The sequence below is a fragment of the Erpetoichthys calabaricus genome, chromosome 8, assembly GCF_900747795.2.
Source record: "Erpetoichthys calabaricus chromosome 8, fErpCal1.3, whole genome shotgun sequence".
Lineage (NCBI taxonomy): Eukaryota > Metazoa > Chordata > Cladistia > Polypteriformes > Polypteridae > Erpetoichthys > Erpetoichthys calabaricus.
In genome coordinates, this window is record NC_041401.2 from 3810575 (window position 1) to 3834541 (window position 23967).

General features: G+C 43.6%; 1 protein-coding gene across 1 annotated transcript in view; it reads right to left on the bottom strand.

The window, feature by feature from the left end:
- The window catches only part of ttn.1 (titin, tandem duplicate 1), a 394831-nt gene that overhangs the window by 99431 nt on the left and 271433 nt on the right, over positions 1 to 23967 (bottom strand). The window contains 28 exon segments of the mRNA XM_051930464.1: positions 658 to 966; positions 1182 to 1611; positions 3647 to 3837; positions 3936 to 4244; positions 4334 to 4633; positions 4721 to 5014; positions 5110 to 5394; positions 5687 to 5983; positions 6090 to 6389; positions 6887 to 7189; positions 7275 to 7307; positions 7310 to 7651; positions 7799 to 8101; positions 8987 to 9286; positions 9396 to 9674; positions 9765 to 10070; positions 10331 to 10527; positions 10621 to 10726; positions 10817 to 11116; positions 11214 to 11513; positions 12894 to 13009; positions 15917 to 16103; positions 16327 to 16623; positions 20016 to 20303; positions 20407 to 20528; positions 20822 to 20999; positions 21086 to 21233; positions 21324 to 21475. Of these exon segments, the coding sequence (XP_051786424.1) occupies positions 658 to 966; positions 1182 to 1611; positions 3647 to 3837; positions 3936 to 4244; positions 4334 to 4633; positions 4721 to 5014; positions 5110 to 5394; positions 5687 to 5983; positions 6090 to 6389; positions 6887 to 7189; positions 7275 to 7307; positions 7310 to 7651; positions 7799 to 8101; positions 8987 to 9286; positions 9396 to 9674; positions 9765 to 10070; positions 10331 to 10527; positions 10621 to 10726; positions 10817 to 11116; positions 11214 to 11513; positions 12894 to 13009; positions 15917 to 16103; positions 16327 to 16623; positions 20016 to 20303; positions 20407 to 20528; positions 20822 to 20999; positions 21086 to 21233; positions 21324 to 21475 (6972 nt within the window).

Consider the following 23967-nt stretch of genomic DNA (forward strand, 5'->3'; position numbering starts at 1 on the left):
GACTGCTATTGAGAATCCAATACCAAATACCATATAACTAAGGCAACAGACAGACGGACATCATAAATTAATAAAGGAGAATTTAAATTGTAAAAATATTTTTCTATCTATATAAATAATTAAAATAAGGTAAGGTGTTTCGTCTATTTGTTTGCTCAATCCCACATAAACGGCTAAACTGAATTTCATGAAACTTTGGTCCAGCGTTAAATACTGGTTATATCAGAGAGGGGAGCAAAATAAAAACCGGTGCCAATGTGGTGAGACTACAGTTCCCATCAAGCACCAGGAGTGCGCAGGGGCTGATGGGAGGACATGTCATCAGGAAGCTCAAACTCTTCAACCAGCCAAGTTGTGCTCCCTTCTAGGACCACAGGTACAGTTTTTTCTTCTAATTTGGATGCCAGGTTTATTGTCTTGCTGTTGTGCAGCTGTTGTCTAAGAGGACATCATTTTGTCTCATCGTGGGTTGTGTTTAGCCATGTTGAATTTCAAAATGTTTGTTTATACCCGGGTACTTCAGCTAATATTATGTAAGTGAATTTCTACCCATCCAGCAGCTACAATTTTCAGAATACTTCTGTGTGCCTTAGAGTTCCATTCTGGACTTCAGTGCCACCGCAGCCGCAGATATGGCTGAATTTCATGCAACGTTACCTTGGATTTCTTTGACGATTATTTCTCCTGTTATTTGGCTTGGTTCAGACTCCCCAGCGGCGTTGACAGCTTTAACTCTAAATCTGAATTTCTTGAGCTCTGGCAAGTTTGGTACGGTGAAGGCACAGGTAGGATGTAGCTTCTCGGGGTCATTAACTCGTGTCCAGTCCGATGTGCCCTCAGGCTGCATTTCAATGATGTACCCTTTAATTGGACTGCCGCCATCTTTGTCTGGTGCTTTCCAGCCCAGTGAGATGCTATTTTTGGTTTTGTCTGTTACATCAAGGCCGGTTGGAGCTCCAGGTGGATCTGCAAACAAAACAGATCAAACATTCAGTGTCATGTGATGATGTTAAGTGACATTAAAGGAAATCAATTGTCATGGGAAAGGCATCATATGGTGTCATTACAAATACAGTATATTGATTTCTTGCAATATGAAGAAAATTGCCAACAGTCTAACAAGAACACCCATCAAGTTACGCAAAAGGTCAAGGTGAACATGGCTGAAAAATGATACTTACAGATGGGATCTGCAGCTAGAACTGGATCTGAGGGTTCACTTGGAGGTCCAGTACCAACAATATTGGTCGCCATCACCCTGAACTGGTATTCCACTCCTTCAATGAGTCGGAGGACATTATATTCCAGGCCTTTAACTGCAGGTTTAGTAACTGGGCCTCTGTTGACCCGTGCCCAGTACACGCCACCCACTTCTCTCTTCTCCAGCCAGTATCCTGTAATTGTGGCTCCGCCATTATCCAAAGGTGGCTCCCAGGTCACCAACATGGATGTGTTTGTGCGTTCAGTAACTTTTGGTTTTTCTGGTGGTCCAGGGAGACCGAAAGGATCTTTGATAACCACCTTTCCTGAGCAGCAGTCGTCGCTGATTCCATATTTGTTCTCGGCTCTAACTCTGAACTGATATTCTCCTCCGGTATTCAACTTCCATACCTTAAAGCAAACACAAATACAGAAAATAAGTGAGCATTGCTGCAGTTCCAAAGGAGTGGTTTCGCATCACCTGGACTTGACTTTGTTGTCGTTTTCATGGAATGTATTGTTTCAGATCAGGTGCTGATTTGCATGGCAGTATTGTTTGGTAGGATGAACACTGTGCAGGCTTGCCATGCTTTTGCAACACTTATTTCATCCTAAAAACACCTTTGTAAGGTGGATTTACATAACGAGACCATTAACTTAATTGCCATTAATTTAAATTGGAAAACGTTTTAAGTATTTAGTGGCCCTAAAAAAATTACCTCAATTTTAGCTGAAATAACCCCAAAATATACAAAAATTGACAAAATGAATTGAATAATGAATCATTTTCCCTTCATTCAACACCATTTCATAAAGCTGGAGTGGGCTTTTGATTTTTCTTTCGCATTTCCAACTCTTTAATGATCTTTTTTGTAAACATGACATTCAAAATCACGTGAGAAGACAACACATGACAAGTTGCCTGAACCACAGCACGTGAACACAACAGCAGCTGTGAGAATGACTGAGACTAGGATTGGACATCACCGTCATCCAGCCCCGCCTTCAACCTCCAAACAGCCAGCCCCACCCCGTTCCACAGGCTGCAGCGAGACGGACTTGGATTGAGTGAGGACGATCGAAGTTCTTCCAACATCTCAATACTAGATAGATAGATAGATAGATAGATAGATAGATAGATAGATAGATAGATAGATAGATAGATAGATAGATAGATAGATAGATAGATAGATAGATAGATAGATAGATAGATAGATAGATAGATAGATAGATAGATAGATAGAATTGAGATGTTGGAAGAACTTCGATTGTCCTCACTCAATCCAAGTCCGTCTCGCTGCAGCCTGCTCTGCACTTTTCTGGTGATTTCGAAAAAAATTGACGCCTGCATCATTTCATGCCACATGGAACAGTAGTCTTGACATTCAGGATTAAGAACCTTTTGAACCTTTTTTGCTGTTCTGGAAATACAAATATGGGTTTACAGGTCACAGAACTCAGTTTTGTTGTTTTCTAGTTAGATTGTCATTATAAGATCATAATTACATTTTTGTGTCATTTCTGGTGCCATCTTGTTTTCATTTGTGCCGACACATCCAACCGCAGAGCCACTAAGCCATATGTCACCGCAGGTCTACTACAGCAGTTGTAGACCAGCAGTTTCAGGACGGCAGTGATGTCACCTCACATCTAAACTACATGCTAACCATGCTAATCGCTAACCTTAACTTTCCTGCTAAATCTGCTGGTCTGTAACTGCTGCTCTACATCTGTGGTGCCATCAGCTTCTCCAACTCTCCAACTTCATTATATTCTGCAACTTCAGCCAAGAAACTGTGGTCGTAAACTGCAGTGACATACGGCTCTGTCGCTCTCCAGATGGATATTATTAATTTTGTGGAGTTGATGTTTTCACGTTGCTAGCCAATCAACCCAGAAGTGCAGTCGACTATGTCCAGGGTCACAGGTATAAAGTTCATGACAGACACATCCTCTTTATCAGAATCTGTGGATAATTCCAAAGAAACCTCTGCATGGTCGTATTGAATAACATTATAGAACCACTTTTTTATGGTTTTGATTTTTATTTTTGATAGACGTTTTCATGAAAGATAGGATGGACCCTTGCTATTAACATTTTTGCTAGCTCTTTTGCCATTTCTTTCTCATTTAGAACTTCATACTGATGCCACAGATCAGTTTATTAATAATATCACTACTAGAGCCAATAAAACCTTAGTGCCATAATGTATTGTGAGTGTGCCACAAAGGCAATTGCCAAGAAACATGACCTATTTTGGCCCTACATGAAAGAAAAGGCTCAGGAGATGATTTCACCCTGGATGGTTCTCCTCCATTACCCCAGGTATATCCACTTGCTACCATTTACACTGAAATCCTAAACCTTTGGTGTCAAAAATGGAGCACCTTGCATAGGTAGGCAGCCGTAATTCTCAATGTCCCATTTTATTTCACGCCATCTTACCCCAAGTCTCCTCTCAATAATGCAGTTTGAAACTTCCTCCCATTCTGATTTCTTCACGCTGGCATCTCTCTTGTCGATGATGTAGTTAGTAATGTCACTTCCACCATTATCTACTGGAGCATCCCATGTGAGGTAGCAAGATTCAGCCTTGATTTCTGAAACAACGAGGTTTCTTGGTGGCGATGGGCGGTCTGTGAAGATGAGGAAGGGTACAGGCCAAAGTTACCAATCACAGTACAATATTCCCAATCAGAGCAATGACCATAAGCTAGATGATGAGTTTCCTTACCTAAGATCTCAGCTTTAATTGTACGAGATGATGTCCCAAGACGGTTTGAGGCAGTAATAGTGTAGTAGCCTGTGTCTTCTCTATTAGATTCTGGAAATCTTAGCTTAGAGGTTGCTATAGTGCGGCCCAACACCTCGGTGTCAATTTTCATGGTTTCTGGTGGCTTGGTGATGACGACCTCATCCTTGGACCACTCAATCTTAGGCAAAGGCAGACCTGTAATTTCTGCAGGGATTTCAATGGGCTCTCCTTTCTTCACAGTAACTGTGTCTGCCTTAAAGTGTCTCAGCAGCTTCACAACTGGAGGCTCTGGAATGATAAAGAAAACAGATGATGTCTTGACTTGCTCACCATTATGGCCGGTAAAGTATAAAAAAGAAAGCAGAACCAAAGCAAACCTTCATCGTCTTGAACTATCACCATCAGTGGAATTGAAGGCTCACTTTGTCCGATCTCATTAACAGCTTTCACACGGAACTCATACATGTGCAGTTCCTGAAGGTTTTCAACCAAAAGTGTTGTGCCCCTGCACATCTGTGGGGTAACAACATCATACTCTGCTTGGTCTTGTCGTTTCTTCTCAACAATGTATCCAATAATGGGACTACCACCATCATTACGAGGAGGCCTCCAAGAAAGGGTGACAGATGACTTGGTCCTTTCTAAGTAGTGGAATTTCTCAGGTGAGGTTGGTGGGCCTGTCGAAAGAAATTATTACAAGTGGTTAATTTTATCTTCACACACAGAAAACCAAGTTAAGGCTAAATATTGTAAAGTAAGATTACCGAGTGGGTCCACTGCCAGAATTGGGCCAAGTTCAACAGGAGGACCACAGCCATATTTGTTCTTGGCGAAAATTCGAATCATGTACTCTTGGCCTTCAAGTATACCCGTGATGTCACATTTGGATGAAACTGTCTCCATTGGTTGCCTCCATGTGTGCATCTTGGCATCCTTTCGTTCAATAAGGAATCCAGTAAGATCACTTCCTCCATCATCTTCAGGATCAGACCAATTCAACAAAATCATCTTTCTTGTGATGACAACAGGCTTCAAGTCAAGAATGGGACCAGGGACGTCTAAAAAAAAAACAAAACAAACAAAGGGTTACGTTATGTATTTGAAACAAAAATATCACACGTAACTAGGGTATGATATGTGGGTTTTAACTTGCCAAAAATGTCGACTCTGGTTGAGGCCGCCTTGGATCCACTGCTGTTGGTGGCAGTGATTGTGAATTTGCCGTGATCTTTACGAAGGGCATTTTTAATGGTAAGAGTGCTTGAGGTCCCCACATTTTCAACAATAATTCTCTCTGTATCGATGTCCTGATCCTCGATGGTCCACTTGATCTCTGGTGTTGGTCTTCCAGTGACTATAGCAGGAACCCTCAGTGTCTCACCAGCTCTCATTTGAACACCATTCTTCACAGAAACATCAAGCTCCACGGTTGGTAGTTCTGTCAAAACAGGCAAAGGCATTTTGTGAATTTCACGTTCATAATTTAAGACACATTGTCAAATATTCCTAACAAAAGAAATTCCTAAAAGAGCTTTTCTGGTTAATAAGTCAAATATATTATCCAACCACTTCTTAAAAGATGTCAGGATCTCCACTACTCCCAGAACATGGTGGTGTGCCAGACTGGATGCTAAATATTCTGATCATGTGCTACAAATTTTAAAAAGTTGTCTGCTTAATGTGGACACAGAACCAAAATGTCTGACTATAAGGTGAATTTAGATCCTTACCTTGAGGATTCCTGACAGTTACCACCTCAGACATTCCAGGTGCTCCTTCTCCTGCAGAATTCAAAGCTGTCACACGGATCCTGTAGTCCGCATCTTCCCTTACTCCCTTAACTGTTAGCTTGCAAGCCTTGATTGGCCGATCTGTGCAGCGGGACCAGTCGTTTTTCCCTGCCAATGCTTTATCCACATTGTATCCAGTGATTTCTCCGCCGCCATCGTAAATTGGTGGATCCCAGGCAACATCGATTGATGAGTCTGTTGTATCGTCAATTCTAACAACAGGAGGACCCGGCGGACCTTTAAAAGCAGTAAACAAAAGATGAGTTAGAGAAGAGTGAGAGACCACAGAAGAAACTCTCATGCTGCTGCCATGCCATACATTTATTCTTCTGTATAAACTCACTTATTGGATCATGAGCTGCCATGGGGTCGGATGGAGGGCTGAATTTCCCAGGTCCAGCAGCATTCTCAGCGCAGACCCTGAAGATATAGACAAGGCCTTCCAGAAGGCCATCAGCTTGAAGCTCCAAAACGTTCAGAAGATTCCTGTTAACTCGGGCCCAGTGAGTGCTGTTGACCTCACGTTTTTCAAGCCAGTAACCCAGAATAGGGCTGCCATTATCTTTGGGTTCATTCCATTTGACCAGCATGGTGTTGCTCGTTACATCTGCAATTTCTGGCTTGTCAGGAGCCTCAGGTGGATCTTTGGAGAACACAGAATACAGGACATAATGTTAAATACTTGTGCACAATCATGTTACATCAGACGACATTGATCATCCTTGATGCCGATATCCCCAATCCAGATGGAAATTACCAAAACCAACATAAAAAGACCACAAAATAATGTTATGTATGAGACCAAATATATAAGACAGCCATAACAGTAAGAAGTCCAAAATATCAAATAAGGGCATGATGGATTCTTAAAACCCCACACGCTTATCTTCCATTTGCTAATCCCACAACAGGCTGGATCATCCGTGGTTCCTTCTCACTGGCTGTTTTTTAATTTCTCTAGCTGCCTACCTTCCTGCCAATCAGGTCTTTGCCCCAGTGAACCTCAAAAAGCTCAACTCACACTACGCAGTCCACACCATAATATATCTGCTATTACAGCACTAATAATTATTTACACGTCACCTTTCTCAATCCAAAGGTCGCTACACATTAATAAGAAAACAGCAGGCCAAACCTTACCAAACGGATTCTTGGCGACAAGAGGCTTCGACACACAAGGTGGTCCGGGACCAAATCTGTTTTCAGCTATCACACGGAATAAATACTCTTTTCCCTCAATGAGTTTGGTCACAGAGTATTTGCACTGCCGTAGTGTTGATGTCACAGTAACCCAGCCAATTTCAGCTTTGGAGTTATCCTTCTTCTCCACAATGTAGTTCAGGATCTCACTACCACCGTCATCTAAAGGTGGCTCCCATTTGCAAACCACAGAGTTACTTCTTACATCCTCAAACACCAGGTTAACCGGTGGTCCTGGGATGTCTGCAAAGTAAAAGGGTAAGGGTCTCATGAAATATGCTCATTTCTTTTAGTGGAGAAAAAAAGAACTGTGAGGAGGTTCACCTACCAAGCACATTGACTTCACAGGTGGCAGAAGCGACCCATGGTCATTCTCTACTTTAATCATAAACACTCCATGGTCAGGTCTGATGGAATCTCGCACCATGGCACAGGACACTCCTTTCTGGCTGTTGTCAACAGTTAACCGTTCAGGGAGAGACAGGTAGAATGGTTCTTCCACTTCTGGCTCATCCTTCTTCCTTCTGGGAACTGGTTTGGACACCCTCTTCTTTATCTCTTCAGGTCTGATGACTTCATTGTCTTTCATCCATTTAATAGAAGGATATGGTGATCCAGAAATGATAGCCTCTACTCTGATCTCCTCACCTTGCCTCACATTTAGACCAGATTGCAGACTGCCACTCAGGAAGACCTTAGGTGGCTCTGAATTAACAAAAATACCAATGAAATAATCATTGCATGGAACAACAAAAAGATGAAGTGCCAAAATCAGTGGTGATCTCATCACTATTACCCTCCTATTTGAGAAACCAAACAACCCGTAGCTTGTTATGCATGTTTAGCACTTACCAACTGGGTCTAGGGCCTTGATGGGTGGTGTAGCATGGGAAGGTTCACTAATGCCAGCAGCATTTTCAGCCCGTACACGGAACTGGTACTGCTTGCCTTCTTCAAGTCCTTTAACTGTGTAGGACAAAACTGGCACCAGGAAGTCATTGCATCTCTCAAATTTGTCTCCTCCTTTCTCCATCTTCTCTAGAATATAGCCCATGATCTTGGAACCTCCGTCATACATGGGTGGCTTCCATGTCAGAGTAACAGACTGTGAAGTTGGGTCATGGGTTTCAACATCAACAGGGGGATCAGGTCGTTCTGTTGAAAAGAAAATGGTAACAAGTGAGTAAAATGTGTACTGGCAGCTTGTTGACTTTAACGGCCTGTGCAGATGTGTTGGAACACCACCACCACAGTGTTCTTCTATTATTTATTCGCCATTGTATCTCACCTTGATCCTTTCTTTCTATAGACTTTGCGACTTTGCTCAAATATGCTCCAATAATGCATTAAAACCAAAGGAGAGGATAAAGACTTATTGACCTACTGGATCTTTCTGTGGTGGCTTCTCCGCTCACCAAAAACCAAAACACACAAATCAATTGTCCTGTCTTAGCTCCCATCTTTCTCTTCAGACTTAATTACTTTCAGGCTAGGAGTGACATTTTAAACACATACTAGGGTTACTTTCGTGTCAAGGTCTAGAATGACAATACTGGAAAGCTATAATGTCAATGGGTTACAGTGCCCTGTGGTGACCCTGCCATTCATATACCCCCTAAATCCTTAAGCCTTATTAAAAGCCTTCTCCTTGACTACCTCCTCTTCCCAACAGCCAGTAGAAGCCGAGCATCCTCACGGGAAATCTTTCTGCTCTTTAGAGACTTGGGGGTTTTCAAGACACCTCCTTTTGCTTAACTGGGGCCACCTCTTCTCTGGCAGCCTACTTATGTCAGATTTTAGGACCATTCCTTCCCTGTCCTAAGCCACATCACTATGGAGTGAGTCAAATTTCAACACTCTTTTACTGAGGTAATTTATCAGGAACCCTCCATCTCTGGCCTGAACTTGGTCTTGCTTACTTTTTGGGTGGTTGATTCTCCTCCTCTACACTTGACAAAGCAATTATGTTTCCAAATTCTGAATCTGAGGAAATGTATTAACTCCCAAATAAGCCAGGAGTCAAATCTGCTCATGACTTACGTTTTGCATCCTCAGCGATAACTGGATTGCGCAGCTCGATGTATTCTCCGCCACCAATCTTGTTGACGGCCTTCACCCTGAAGTAGTATTCTCCATTTGGAATGAGATCCTTCACTTGCCAACTCAGCTTGTTCTCGCCAGACATCACAGTTGTGTATGTTCGGCGTCCAGCTTCTCGTCGTTCCAGTGCATAATGTAAAATTGGTGTTCCTCCATCGTTCTCTGGAGGCTCCCAAGAGATCTTGCATGAACTCTTTGTAACTTCACTTGCATTGATGTCTTTGCATTGGCCAGGCAACCCTGAAAATTGTAGAAAAAGGGGAAAAAATGTTATGCAGGAAATTCAAGCAAAGTCGACATTTTTATGTGTTTACTAAAGCTCAGGGTTTTTTTCGAATTTCTCACTTACCGATGACTTTAACGTTAACCGTTCCTGTTGTTGATCCAAGCTTGTTCTCCAAGGTGATGGTATAATGGCCGGCGTCTGCGTGAACACAGTTGCCAATCTCAATATGGGCAGCAGTGTGGTCAGAAGTGAGCATTACTCTGTCATTTGCCTTCAACTCTTTGCCATCTTTGTGCCAAGCCACCTTGGGTGTTGGAACAGCTCGGTAGGGAATGGGAAGACTCAACTTCTCACCTTCCACGACTACAATGTCTTGTGTTTGAAGTTCAATTGAAGGATTACCTTCAGAATGGGAAAACAAGCGTGCGTCACCAAACAATTTTTAATATACACTTGACAAATAAAAGATGGCACATTCAGAATGATACTTACAGTCTGGGTCTTTAGCGAAAACGTTTTCTGAGATTTCCGATGGATCACTTGCACCAATTGCATTGACAGCCCTAACTCTCATAATGTACTCTTTGTCAGGAATAATGCCCTCTTCAGCCTTATATTTGAGATCTTTCACTGGCCGAGAGTTAATTCGCATCCATTTTTCTGTGCCAGCTTCACAAAGCTCAATATGGTAGCCAAGGATTGGACTGCCACCATTTTTCTCTGGAGGTTTCCAGGCAATGGAAATGTGGTTTCTGCTAGCATCAGTTATATGTAATTCCAAAGGAGGAGATGGAGGACCTAAGAAACAGCAAAAAAATAAATAAATAATACATCAGCTGTGTGTGACTCATTGTTAATGACAAGAGAGTGATGGAAAGTAAGTCAAGCAGCACCACAGATGGCTCCCTGGGATAATAAACAAAAGAAGACTTTCCTAATGTATCTGTGTTAATGTGGACTAGTCTAAGGGTCTTAAATTTGAATCTGTGTGGTTCTATTCAGTACCAGTGTCTCCCATTCACAATCTTCTAATCCATTCATACACTCTAGTCTCTTACTTGTTGGGTCCTCAATGTTAAGGATGTCTGTGGGTTCACTTGGGTGCCCAACGCCAGCTTCATTTTCAGCTCGGACTTGGAATTGCACCTCTGTGCCCTCAATGACATCAGTAACTCTGTAATTGCACTCGGGTCCAGGAGTCTTCCCAGCTTTGACCCAGCGTGTTCCCAGTTTCTCTTTCTTCTCAATGACATACCTGTTGAGAAACAAAGTGTTCCATGGACTTTAGCCCACTCAAGTTACATGAGATAACCTACAAAAGAAATGGTCAATTGAAACGAGAGACTACCTTTGAATGGGTCGACCACCATCATTCTTAGGAGCTTCCCATTTCAGATCCACATGTCTCTTTGTTACTTCGACAACCGTCAAGGCGTAAGGAGGCCCAGGGGTTGCTGTTGAGGAAGAAAGGTACGTACAAATTGATCATCACAGTTTCTTTTGAGGCATATTGTAGTTATTGATAGTGAATCGAGCTATCTTACTGAAAGTGTCCTTGGCCAGAACAGAGTCTTCCAGTTCACAGTATTCACTCTGACCCACAGCATTTTCTGCTGCAACACGGAAGACGTACAGCGAGCCTTCAGACAGAGGTGTCACAGTATAGGTGGTCTCCTTCACGGTTGTGTCAACAACCTGCCAACCCTTGCGTCTGACATCCCTCTTCTCAACAATATAATTGGTAATGGGGGAGCCTCCGTCCCGTTCTGGTGGTGTCCACTTCAGGTCAGCTGTGTTCTTTGTAATGTTTACAACCTCCAGCCAACGTGGAGGTGATGGTGGGTCTGTAAAATTAACAATACACAGTTGTCAAACCCAGAGAACATGACCATCTCAAACTCATATAGTCGGCCTGCGGTTGGCACAAATACAATGACTTACTCAGCCGCTCCTTGCAGAGCACTGGGTCACTGGGTTCACTGGGATCGCTCTCCCCGGCCTTGTTTATCGCTCTAACTCGGAACGAGTATTCTTGTTTCTCCATGAGTCCCTTCAGGAAGTGCTCAGTTGTAGGAACACCATCTGCAACCCGCACCCAATCTTCTGTTCCACTCTTCAGCAGTTCAATCACATATGACTCGATTTTGGCACCACCATCGTGCTCAGGTTTGGTCCAATTTAAGAACGCAGAGGTCTTTGCAACATCCTTTACAGTTGGTTTGCCTGGAGGCCATGGTGGATCTGTAAGTGAGTCATCAAAAGAAATTATTGGCCAAAATAATTAGAAAATGAAAAATCAAAAGAAATCCTAACCACATCTTCTCCTTACTTTGTTTCTTGCCATAGTCTAAAGGTTCTCTAATGTCTTCCCATGAAGAAAAATGAAAAAAAAAAGTAGTCCCAGCCATTTACAAACAAAAATCTACCTCTACCACCCCCCACCAAGGGGCATCACTACCGGAGAACTCTGATTGAGACCCCTCTGGGTCACCTTCCTTATTTCAGTATCCAGGGGATTCCATGGATTCTGAGCTTTGCTCCTCCATTGCCTTCTAGTCTTGAGGACACGAGGAATGGGATAGGAGCTGTGGTCCATTCTCTGATCCTCATGTCAATTTGATTATGAAAAATATACTTCCAACATATTCTACAAATGAAATGTTTGCTACAGATTTCAGGCCCTAGTGGTCACTCACAGACCACTTCATGCCACAGCCATTCCAACTTCTTTCTCTTCTCTAACTTTGATCGATATGTTTCTTTTGATGTACAAGGTCATTCACAGTTCACAGAGTAGACCTTCAAAAGACGTTTTACAAAGAGTACAAGAAGAATACGATTCAGGTCCATTAAACGGCCCCAGTAAAACCCACCCGAGACCCTGGAGGTCCCCTTGGATCACCTGGTGCCAGGCTGCTTTTGTTATTGAGAGCCTTGACCCAGCCGGGATGCCCGGAAGGACCGGAGGAGGGATTACGCCTCCTCCAGACCACGAGGGGGCAACCGCCCTGGTGGCTTTGGGGACCACGGGAACTGAGCTTGGAAGCTCAACCCTATAGGGTTCCCGTGGTCACCACCAGGAGGCGCCCCAATGCCTGAGGAGCCCTGGCCCTCAGCACTTCCGCCACACCCGGAAGTGCTGGAGGGAAGAAGACCCGGGGACACCCCAAGTGCTTCCAGGTGTGCAGCTGGTACTTCCACCACACTGGAGAGTGGCGGCGAAAGCTAATCAGGAGGCGTCTGGAGCACATCCGGGTGATTATACAAGGGGCTGCCTCCCTCCATTCGAGGGCTGGAGTTGGGAGGAAGAGAGACAGAGCTTGGGAGGAGAGGAGTGGAGAGGACCAGAGAAAAGGGCATTGGACTTTGGGGAAGTTTGGGGTTATGGTGCACCTGTAAATAATAGTAATGTAAATAAAGTGCGTTGTGGGTGATTTAAAGATGTCTGCCTGTCTGTGTCCGGGCTGCTTTCCACAACTATTATATTTATTATGTCAGAACAGTCCTTTCTCTGTGCTGCCTTAAATTTAGCAGAGAAACACTCTGTAAGGTACACAAAAATGACATGAAATCTAATAAAATCTTCAAACACCTGCCATGATGTCAATAGGGCCTACTTACCGATTGGATCCTTAATCATAATTTGATCCGTTTCTTGACTTGGTTTTCCAGGTCCAGCAAGGTTCTCAGCCAGGACACGGAACTTGCACTTCTTCTTTGTGGGTAGACCCTTCACTCTGTTGATTAGAAAGGGAGGTTGGAGGTCGGTCAATGTGTCACTCGGGAGTTGTGTCTGGTAATATCTTATTTTACGTTAATATGTTTTTAAGTAAAAGTAACCACAAGGCCTGAGAGTAATGTCAAGAGGAGCGATAGAAGCACGGCACTATGGTTGAGTCCTGTTCTTTCTATTTTCGGTCCAGTTTGTACTTGTTTTACAGACTTCTTTGCCAAACAAGAGTGTTTATCACTTGTACCGAAGGTTTGAATAGACTTCTTATTGTGTATTGCACCCTTGTTTCTGTCTTTTACGACTATTACTTAATGCTTTGTGCGAACTTATCTCATTGGAGCACACATTTAGCATGCTGGTGGTCTCCATGTTGTGTTTACTTGTCTTATTAATGGTGTTCATTCCAAGACAGTTCTTGGTGCTGTGAAGAGGGTCACACATCAGTCTGTTCAGGAACATTTGAGATGGTGACAGTCAAGGAAGAGAAGCGCAAAGGAGAAACTGAGATGAAATAACTGCTTGTTTAATTAATCTTTGGCATTCCCTTCAAAGTACAAGTACAAGTACAGACAATGAAATAGTGGATTCCCTAAACTTACATTTTTCTGAGGTGTTTACAAGTGAGCAAGTAGATAACCTGCCAGCAGTAACAGGGACTACTAAGGAGGCACTGAGGGATTTGAATTGTAGAGGGAGAAGTGCTGTTCAGATTAAATAAAATGAAATCAGACACAGGAAGCTGAGGGTGATGGTGCGAGGAACCTCATCAGAATTTGCCAATGTTAAGAGTGGTGTTCCACAGGGGTCAGTGCTAGGGCCGCTACAATTTTTAATATCTAGAAATGATTTAGACTGGAATATAAGTAACAAGTTGATTAAGTTTGCAGATGATACCAAGATAGGTGGATTAGCAGATAATTTGGAATTCGTTATATCATCACAGACGGACTTGGACAGCAGACAGGCTTGGGAAGATTTGTGGATGATGAAATTTAATGTTAGTAAAAATAAAGAATTACATACACAAAGGAAGTAAAAATGTGAGGTTTGAATACACAATGGGTGGTCGGAAAATTGAGAGTACACCTTATGAGAAGATTTGGGAGTCATAGTGGACTCTAAAATAACGACTTCCAGCCAATGTTGAGAAGCCATTAACAAGGCGAACAGAATGTCAGGTTATATAGTGCCTTGATGCGTGGAGTACAAGTCACAGGAGGTTCTGCTCAACCTTTATAACACACTGGTGAGGCCTCATCTGGAGTTCTGTGTGCAGTTGTGGACTTCAGGCTACAAAAAGGACACAGCAGCACAAGAAAAGATCCAGAGAAGAGCGACTAGGCTGATTCAGGCCTACAGGGGATGAGTTATGAGGAAAGATTAAAAGATCTGAGCCTTTACAGTTTAAGCAAAAGAAGATTAAGAGGAGACCTGACTGAAGTGTCTAAAATGATGAAGGGAATTAGTCCAGTGGATCGAGACGGTGACTTTAACATGAATTCATCAATAACATGGGGCCACAGCTGGAAACTTGTTAAGGGGAAATTTTGAACAAACATTGAGAAGTTTTTCTTTACACAAAGAATGATAGACACTTGGAATAAGTGACCAAGTAGTGTGGTGGACAGTAAGACTTTAGGGACTTTTTGGAAGAAATAAGTGGATAGGACTGGCGAGCTTTGTTGGGCTGAATGGCCTGTTCTCGTCTGGAGTGCTCTAATGTTCTAATGTTTTAATGTTCTAAAGTAAGCAGAAGACTGGCCATTTTTGTGTGCTGTTTATTATGTGGTTGTGTCACAGTAAACCCACAATTGACTGCAGGATCCAGCAGAAATCATGCATTATAAGTACGGAGAATGGACACACGGGTTGGCCTGGCCAGTATGCAGTCTCTCAAGCAGCTTAAGGTTTAGGTTCTGTTTTCACGCAACTGTGCAGACCCACTAACTTGAAAGTGTAGGTTGCTTCGGTGAGGAGCAAAAGCGTGAACACCCTTGAAACGGAGAAAGCTGAAGTTTATCCAAAACCAGAAACAAATCTTTGGTATGCTTTATGAAGGACTAACCCTCCATTCATTAAAAATTCACGTGCTTCCCAGGACGCTGACTGCTTTTGCCGCGTTCACGTGTTGGTGGAGTATTCGGAGCTCCGACTTGTGATGGTTCATCTTCCCACTTCAGTGTGTTTAGATGAATTTCGAGTCAGAATATTTGGAGAAATGTGAGGTTGTTATTGAATTGTTACTTATGTCTGTTAAAAAAGCAATTAAAGATAAACTTGATCCTTTTTGTGAAAATAAATAAATAAACCAAACGTATTAAACGTTCACCAACTTTGCTCCCCATGTAATTTGATGACAAGACTGGCACTACTGGCCGCCCAGGTTATAGTTTTTATTTTACACAGATCAGCATTACATCACAACTCAGACAAAGCGTGTAGCTTTGTTTTCTTTGAATTGTCCAACTTGTTGCTCTGAGTTTGTGTGAGACTTCTAACTCGGAAACTCGTATTTGCTGTCTGTCCAATAGCACGTGAACACGGCATCAATGGAGTTTCCCACAATCCCCTCAGTGCATTTTGAAGAGGAAGGTCATTTAGTACAGGAATGGAAATCAAGAACAAACTACAGAGTCAAGGTGTTGAAGCAGAAACCTCGATGACAACGGAAATTGTCCCTGGATGGGAGTTTGGGACAAGTGCAAACAAACAAGTGCAGTGGACTGAATGGTCTTCCCCTTATTTGTCAAGTAAAATGTTGACATGCTGGGAATGAAACTTTGCAGAGGTGTCGTTCAACATTCCTGCTAAATTAAAGGACGTTCCCTTGACTAGAGTTTGGAGTTCATGGCAGCTGATCTTTGAAGCTTCAGGTAGAGCCACGCAGATGTGACGGGTCGTTTAGACTTACCTGTATGTTGTGTCTGTCACTGGAACCTTGTTACAGCGAATCCATTTGTCAAGTTCAGGATCAAATCTTTCAACCCAGTAGCCAGTGATGGGGCTGCCACCATCCTCATTAGGCTCCTGCCAAGACAGGGTTACCGCATCCTTGGCAATGTCTGATGGTTGCACGCGTATAGGAGGTCCAGGGGGTTCTGAGGAGAACACATTTATGTTATTACACATTTGCTCAAGCATCCTGTCCTGATAGCATAAGACATAAAATGGTAGGCCATCAATCACAAGGCCTCATGTTAATGTCAAATTAGCCCACTTATGAACACAGGGGGGCCTAATTAAAAGCTGGACAGAGCCAACTTCCAGGCCACCATGTTGTCAAGTTTAAATTTTAACAGCAAATGTTCCCATTCTACTCACCAAAGGAGTACTTGGCCACGATGGGCGTGTGTTGAGCGGGCTCTCCAATGCCGTACATGTTTTCTGCAAACACCCTGAAAATGTACTCCTTGAGAGGGGTCAGGTTAACCGCCTTGTAGGTGGTCTCCTTGATGGTAGAGGACAACTTGTGCCAAACCTCGCTGTCCGCTGCCCGCCTTTCAACTATGTAGTTTGTCACCTTGGATCCGCCGTCATCTCTGGGAGGGTTCCATGTCAGGAAGCAAGACTCGTTTGTAATATCGGTGATGTCGAATGCAGCAGGAGGACCGGGTTTGTCTGTCAACATAAATAAAAAAGGAAAGAGATCAGCCATTGTTAAACTGGCAGAAACACCAGGGAAAAGAAATCGAATGGAAGGACATTAAGAACCCCATTAACATTTTAGTTCATTTTAATATTAGAGATGTGGCCACTAGGGGGAGCACCAGAGCCCCGAAACCCTTGACACTATTGCTACAATCACAGTCTCAAGTTTATTGCACAAATAACTTACTTTCAGGCACATTTAAGGCCGTTCACCTTCCAGAAGTAACCAATAATTCCCTTCCTTTCTTGAACTTCTCCACTCCACCCAGGTAAGCTAAACCTGACTCCGACTCCCTGGGCCAAGTGGAGGGCTTATTTATTAGACCTGGGGGTACTTCCGCTGCTCAATTAATCGACTCCAGGAAGCGCTTCCTGGTCGAACAGGAACACACCAGTCCTTGTGCATTCAATGGAGTATCGCCACGACTGCTGAAGGTCTGTGCATCGGAGCTGGGGGATCCTCTACAGCGCATCTTCAACCAGAGCCTGGAACAGGGGAGAGTCCCGAGGCTTTGGAAAACATCTTGCATCACCCCAGTCCCAAAGGTATCACGTCCTAGTGAGCTGAATGACTTCCGGCCTGTTGCTCTGACATCACATGTGATGAAGACCATGGAGAGGCTGCTGCTTCACCACCTGAGGCCACAGGTTCAACACGCCCTCGACCCTCTGCAGTTTGCATATCAGGAGAAGGTGGGAGCGGAGGATGCCATCATCTATATGCTACACCGATCCCTCTCCCACTTGGACAGAGGCAGTGGTGCTGTAAGAATTATGTTTCTAGACTTCTCTAGCGCCTTCAACACAATCCAACATCTGCTCCTTAGGGACAAGCTGACAGAGATGGGAGTTGATTCATACCTGGTGGCATGGATCGTGGACTATCTTAAAGACAGACCTCAGTATGTACATCTTGGGAACTGCAGGTCTGACATTGTGGTCAGCAGCACAGGAGCGCCACAGGGGACTGTACTTTCTCCGGTCCTGTTCAGCCTATATACATCAGACTTCCAATACAAATCGGAGTCCTGCCATGTGCAAAAGTTCGCTGATGACACTGGTATCGTGGGCTGCATCAGGAGTGGGGTGGAGGAGGAGTATAGGGACCTCACCAAGGACTTTGTTAAATGGTGCGACTCAAACCACCTACACCTGAACACCAGCAAAACCAAGGAGCTGGTGGTGGATTTTAGGAGGCCCAGACCCCTCATGGACCCCGTGATCATCAGAGGTGACTGTGTGCAGATGGTGCAGAACTATAAATATCTGGGAGTGCAGCTGGATGATAAATTAGACTGGACTGCCAATACTGATGTTCTGTGCAAGAAAGGACAGAGCCGGTTATACTTCCTTAGAAGGCTGGCGTCCTTCAACATCTGCAATAAGATGCTGCAGATGTTCTATCAGACGGTTGTGGCGAGTGCCCTCTTCTACGCAGTGGTGTGCTGGGGAGGCAGCATTAAGAAGAAAGACGTCTCACGCCTGGACAAACTGGTGAGGAAGGCAGGCTCTATTGTTGGCATGGAGCTGGACAGTTTGACATCCGTGGCAGAGCGACGGGCGCTGAGCAGACTCCTGTCAATCATGGAGAATCCACTGCATCCACTGAACAGGATCATCTCCAGACAGAGGAGCAGCTTCAGCGACAGACTGCTGTCACCGTCCTGCTCCACTGATAGATTGAGGAGATTGCTCCTCCCCTAAACTATGCGAATCTTCAATTCCACCCGGGGGGGTAAACGTTAACATTTAACATTATACAAAGTTATTGTCTGTTTTTTACTTGCATTATTATCATTCTTTAATTTAATATTGTTTATTGTATCAGTATGCTGCTGCTGAATATGAATTTCCCCTTGGGATTAACAAAGTTATCTATCTATCTATCTATCTATCTATCTATCTATCTATCTATCTATCTATCTATCTATCTATCTATCTATCTATCTATCTATCTATCTATCTATCTATCTATCTATCTATCTATCTATCTATCTATCTATCTATCTATCTATCTATCTATCTATCTATCTATCTAATATCCAACAGCTTCCCCTGGCTGCCCCCACAGAACTCAACAGGGCAGCCCCCAATTCCCAAATTGGACCTTGCCAGATGGGATGCTGCCAGACAGTGTATGGAGGGCAGGGGCAGTCAGTCACCCCAACCAGGGTGTCTCACTGGTGCTGGTGGGATGCCAGCTCCAGTGTAATTGCTGCTGTCCACATCCAGGCGTCGAAGGGGAATATTGCATCTCCCGCATTGTCCTTCCTTCATAATGAAATCCCAGTCAAACAAGGGAGCAGGATCCATCCCGACTGGGATGCCAGTTTATTCCTCACAGAGAACACCAATTCTCTGTTGCCAGGCCTGCAGTTTTTTAAAGAATTGCCAGCTCAAGGTAAGTGCTGCGTTTATTCAATATGGATTCATATTGATCATTTTCATGCATGTTAGTATCCTTGAATTATTTATGGGTGGCCACAGTGTCAGGTAATCGCTGGGTCCATTATCTGTTAGCTTTCGTAGAAATATCCCTCCACACTTACGGGCAAGGTTTTGGGTGACCTGGGGGTTATCCAGAGTAATACATGGGGACAATATAAAATATAAAAGTTTGGAGCTTAGTGAGGACAGGCAAATAAAAAGAGAACTTCAGGTTCTGTGAATCTCTCAAGCTCTCACTTTTAATCTCCAGAGCATTTGTGGCAGGGCTGTTTTTGCCCTTTTGGGGGCCATAATCAGCATATGTATTTTAGGGCCTCATCCCTATTAACCCCTCTTCTCTCTGTGAGTTGGGGCACTCAGTTGGATGGGACACCCTAATCGCTTAACTTGTTTATGCAGAGAAATAGCCTTTCAATGTTTACACCTCGCCAGTGGCAGTAGTGCCACCTGTGCATTTGTACCCTGTGCACATTTAGGGTCCAGGTTGTTGTCTCTCACTCATCATTGTGCCCATCTCAGGGTCTACTACAGGGTCAAGTGGACAGTCTGATGTCAGCTATGTGCCCCAGACAAGCTTGCTTTAGATATATTGGGCACCGACAACAATGAAGTGAATGACGTTGACTATCTCAAAACAACGGTGCATGTCAAGGTCAGACATCTCCTAGACGGTAAGCTGGCATTCGATGAGTTGAATGCACAAGGTATGGGCAGTTGTGAAGACAGAGTGACTTTGATCGGGGTCAGATTGTTATGGCCGGATGACTGGGTCAGGGTAGGTCCAAAATAGCAGTGCTTGTGGGGTGCTCATGGTCAGCCATGGTCAATACCTACTGACAGTGGTCCAAGGGGGTGAAGCTACTCACTCCAAAGCTAAAAATGCTTACAAAAAAGGCAAAGCAATCCATACTTACCCAAAATGTTAACGTCAACTTTTGCAGTTGCCCGCCCGCTGGAGTTGACCGCCTCGATGATGTAGGGGCCGCTGTCTCCTCTCTTTGTGTCTGCAATGGTTACAGTGGACTGGCCAGGCTTGCTCTCGATCTTAATTCTGTCGTCTGCCTTGAGGAGAAGGTCTGCCTTTGTCCAAGTGATCTTTGGTTCTGGTTTGCCTTTCACGGTGGCAGGCAATTCAATTTTGGTTCCTGCTTTAACAGTCAGACCTGCAAGGAGCTTAACATCCAGCATAATCTCTGGAGATTCTGTTTTGAGACAAATGAAACCAAAATGAAAAAGATTAGTAAAGTTTTCATAACTCAGCGGGACCAAAGGCAAAAAATGTCAGCATCTCTGGGTGTTACGCACCAATGGCATCCACAGCTTGAATCTCATCTGTAGGTTTGCTGGGCAGGCCGGCTCCTTGCCTGTTGACAGCTTTCACTCGGTATGCGTACCACTCACCCTCCTTCAGGCCAGTGACTGCCATCCTGCAAAACGGTGACATGGAAACAGATGTGAGACCAAAAAAAATGTCCCTGATTGGTCTGCATTTAGTTCATACAGCATATTACAGAGCGCCCAGTTAAAAGAGCATTCAGCGTTATGGGGGGCTGCTCTGTTAGCACCCTTCAAAAGGAGCAACTCAATCAAATGAGTTGAAGATGGAATGGCAGGATCAGTGCAAAGTGCAGGTCAGACCCAAGCCTGCCAATGTGCTGCTAAAGACCCAAACCAAAGGGTGCGGCCCAAGGGGCTTGTTTGCTTTGGCCAGGACACTCACTTGGTATCTGGGACTGGATCTCCACACAACTCCCATTTATCTGAGCCACGCTGGCACTTCTCCACAATGTAGCTCTTGACACGAGAGCCTCCATCATATTTCGGTGGGTCCCAGGTAAGGAAGATGCCATTTGCCGATTTGTCTCTCCATCTGACATTTTCAGGAGGATCTGGTACAGCTGGAGAATGAAAAAAGGGCCAGTGAGTCGTGGGAAAGCTAGCAGTTGTGATGAATGAGATTCTACAAGTTTGGCGAGGCACTTACTGGCTGGCACAGACATGTTAACTGGGTCATCGATGAGTGCCGGCTCCCCTACACCACACTTGTTGCAAGCCGACACCTTGAACAGATACTCTTTTCCTTGGACAAGGTCCATGACGGTGAATTCCTGATCATACACTCCGCTGATCACCTGAAAATAAAGCACAGGGCATGAGGGCCATTTGTTTCATTCCTCATCCTCAAGGAGCAAAAGAGCAAAAGCAATCGAAGTGGAGTGTACCTTCACCCAGGTCTTGCGGTTAGCCTCTCGTTTCTCAAGCAGATATCCTGTCAAAGGACTGCCGCCATCGTTTTCTGGTGCTTCCCACATCAGGTGGACTGAGTTTCTGCTTATTTCTGCCACTTTGAAGTCTCTTGGTGCACTTGGGACAGCTGAAAAGAGCAAAGGAGACATCTGAGCCAAACCGGACGTTGTCGTCAGCTTCTCAGTGGGGCTCCATTATTGCTATTTACTTGCTTTTCATTTTCTTTCTTAAATGATTTGTTCATTTTTTTAAAGAAATTGGCAGAGGATTTTATTGACTTTTGTTAATTATTTTTATAATTATTTTAATTTTTCTTCAGAATTGTTCTTTTTATTTCAGTCTGTTGTCTGTTCCTCTTTTTGTTGAGCCCAAGAGGAGGGGGCATAAAGCTTTGGCAGATTCTGCCAGCTGAGCCCCCCATTTAAGGCACCGCCAGTCTGCTGCTAGGGCACTGGGGTGGACACTCAATTTCTCCTCCTCAGAGGTTAATCGATTCTTTTAAATTTATAGAATATTTAAGGTAAAGCGTGACGTTATCGAGCTACACTTTTAATTACTCAGATGGTTTTTTGCGGTTTTGATTGATTTTTTCTTTTAATCTGATTATTTATTTGAAGTTTGGCTTTGACAATTCCTCCTTTTTTGTTAACTACTCTTTTGATAAGGGTTATTTCATTATTTATTTATTTTTTGTACTTTCCTGGACATATTTAAATGAGGTATACGGCGAATTGGGGTTTTTTTGCCTGGTCACAGAATCCAGATATATCAGTTTTCCTTGTAAAAGCAATGTTAAAAAATGTAGGATTATTTTTGTTTTTCGCCACAATGCCATTTTTAATTTGCTTGATTTGCTTCTGGCACTGTGGTTCTGGAGGCTGTGCGCTGGGCGTTTCCGTGGCATTCCTTTCTAGAATTCTCCGGTGAGTGCAACGTGTGTGATGACTTTGACGCGACCGTATGTACTGTAGATGAGCGCATGCATTGCTTCCATATCCCAGACTGATGATAGCCTTGAGTGGTGAGAAAAGCGCTATATAAATGTGAAGAATTATTATATTTCTATCATATCAGCGGTTCTCAAACTGTGTAACAAAAAAGGGGGCGTGAATGTTGCCATATGTGGCGTAATTTCGCTATTCGTAGGTAAATTTTAAACTTGTAGTGGTGTATCGGCAGCAAAAAATATAGGAATAAATTTTATTAGGGTTTCAAAAAAACGTTAGGGGGGCGCGATTAAAACTGTCATGAAAACTCAGGTCGCAAATACTTAAAGGTTGAGAAACGGTGTATTATATAAAAAAATCTTGGGTCAAGACATGATCATCTCAGAGAGACACTTTGACGTCACGCGAGACTAGACATTACAAACTTAGGAAGCGAGACCCGTGAGACGGTCACTTTTGCACGTCACGCCCTGCTTACAAACAATTTTTAAAAAGTTCACGGCCATCTAACCTCGCAGTTGTTGGAATGCTTTTGGCAGACAAACTTCATGTGCTTCCGGCTCTTAAAAACGTTATACATTCTAGATGGAGCGTGAACAACTAAGCAAAGAAGACAGAGGAGCGCGTTGAAAAGAGACATGAAAGCGTTGGAGAGAAAAGAAGGCAAAAAAGGATGCACAAGAGAACAATAATAATCTTTGTGCAAATTCAGAAAATAAGGAAAGTAATAATCAGCCCGGACGTCCCGTGAGAGACACTTTGACATCCCGCAAAATAAAGCAGTGAGCGAACTTCGAGTGAAGCGAGGACAGCTGTACAGGTTTTGAAATGATCGACGCGCAGCACGAGAAACAGAACACGCAGCACGGCAGGAGGAGCAGTAAGCAAGCAGGTGATCTGTCTGCATCTCCAAAACGTGCGTTTTGGAGATGCGAAGTGGCTGGCACATGGTGCGCACCGGGGGTGGGCTCGCAAAGCCCCCTTGTTATTAATAATAATATTAATAAAACTCTCTGAATACTTGTCCCCGGGTGTTTTGAACCTGGCTTCTGTCTTTTGGTTTTCGAGTCTGGTTAGCAGTTTCATTTTTCAGTTCCTTTTCTGGCTTTGTTTTCACGACAGTTTTCTGCTGGTTCTTACATCAAATCCTCACTGCCTCTCTGAGTCAGTATAACAGCTTTAATAATTGTAAATGTAGACGTTTGGTTTTCCTCAACTTTTGACATCTCATTTTTCCCTTCTTCGAATGATTAACGATTCCACTATTGTGTTAGTTAATATAGTAAATCTTTCGGTGTTACTTCTAGAGAATATTTTTGAATAAACTAGGGCTCAGAGTCTTCCATATTGTAAAGAGAATATCACTGTCTAACTTGGAAATGTCATTTGTAGCTTTTCAGGTAATTATTTAACACTTACAATGCTTTTGGGTCAAATCTGGCCTGGTTTTTAGGCTTGAAATCAGTAAAGGTGCCCTACATTTCATCTGTGACTTTAACTTCCTTACCCCCTATTAACAGACTGAAAGAAAATATTTAAATATCCCATCATTTGTACAGTTTCTCAAGATGTTTACCTTGCCATGTCTTTCAGGTCAGTTTTGACCCACCTTTAACTCGAATGCATTATGGCCGTTTTTGTTCATAACCCATAAGAAATCCTCATTGTCATC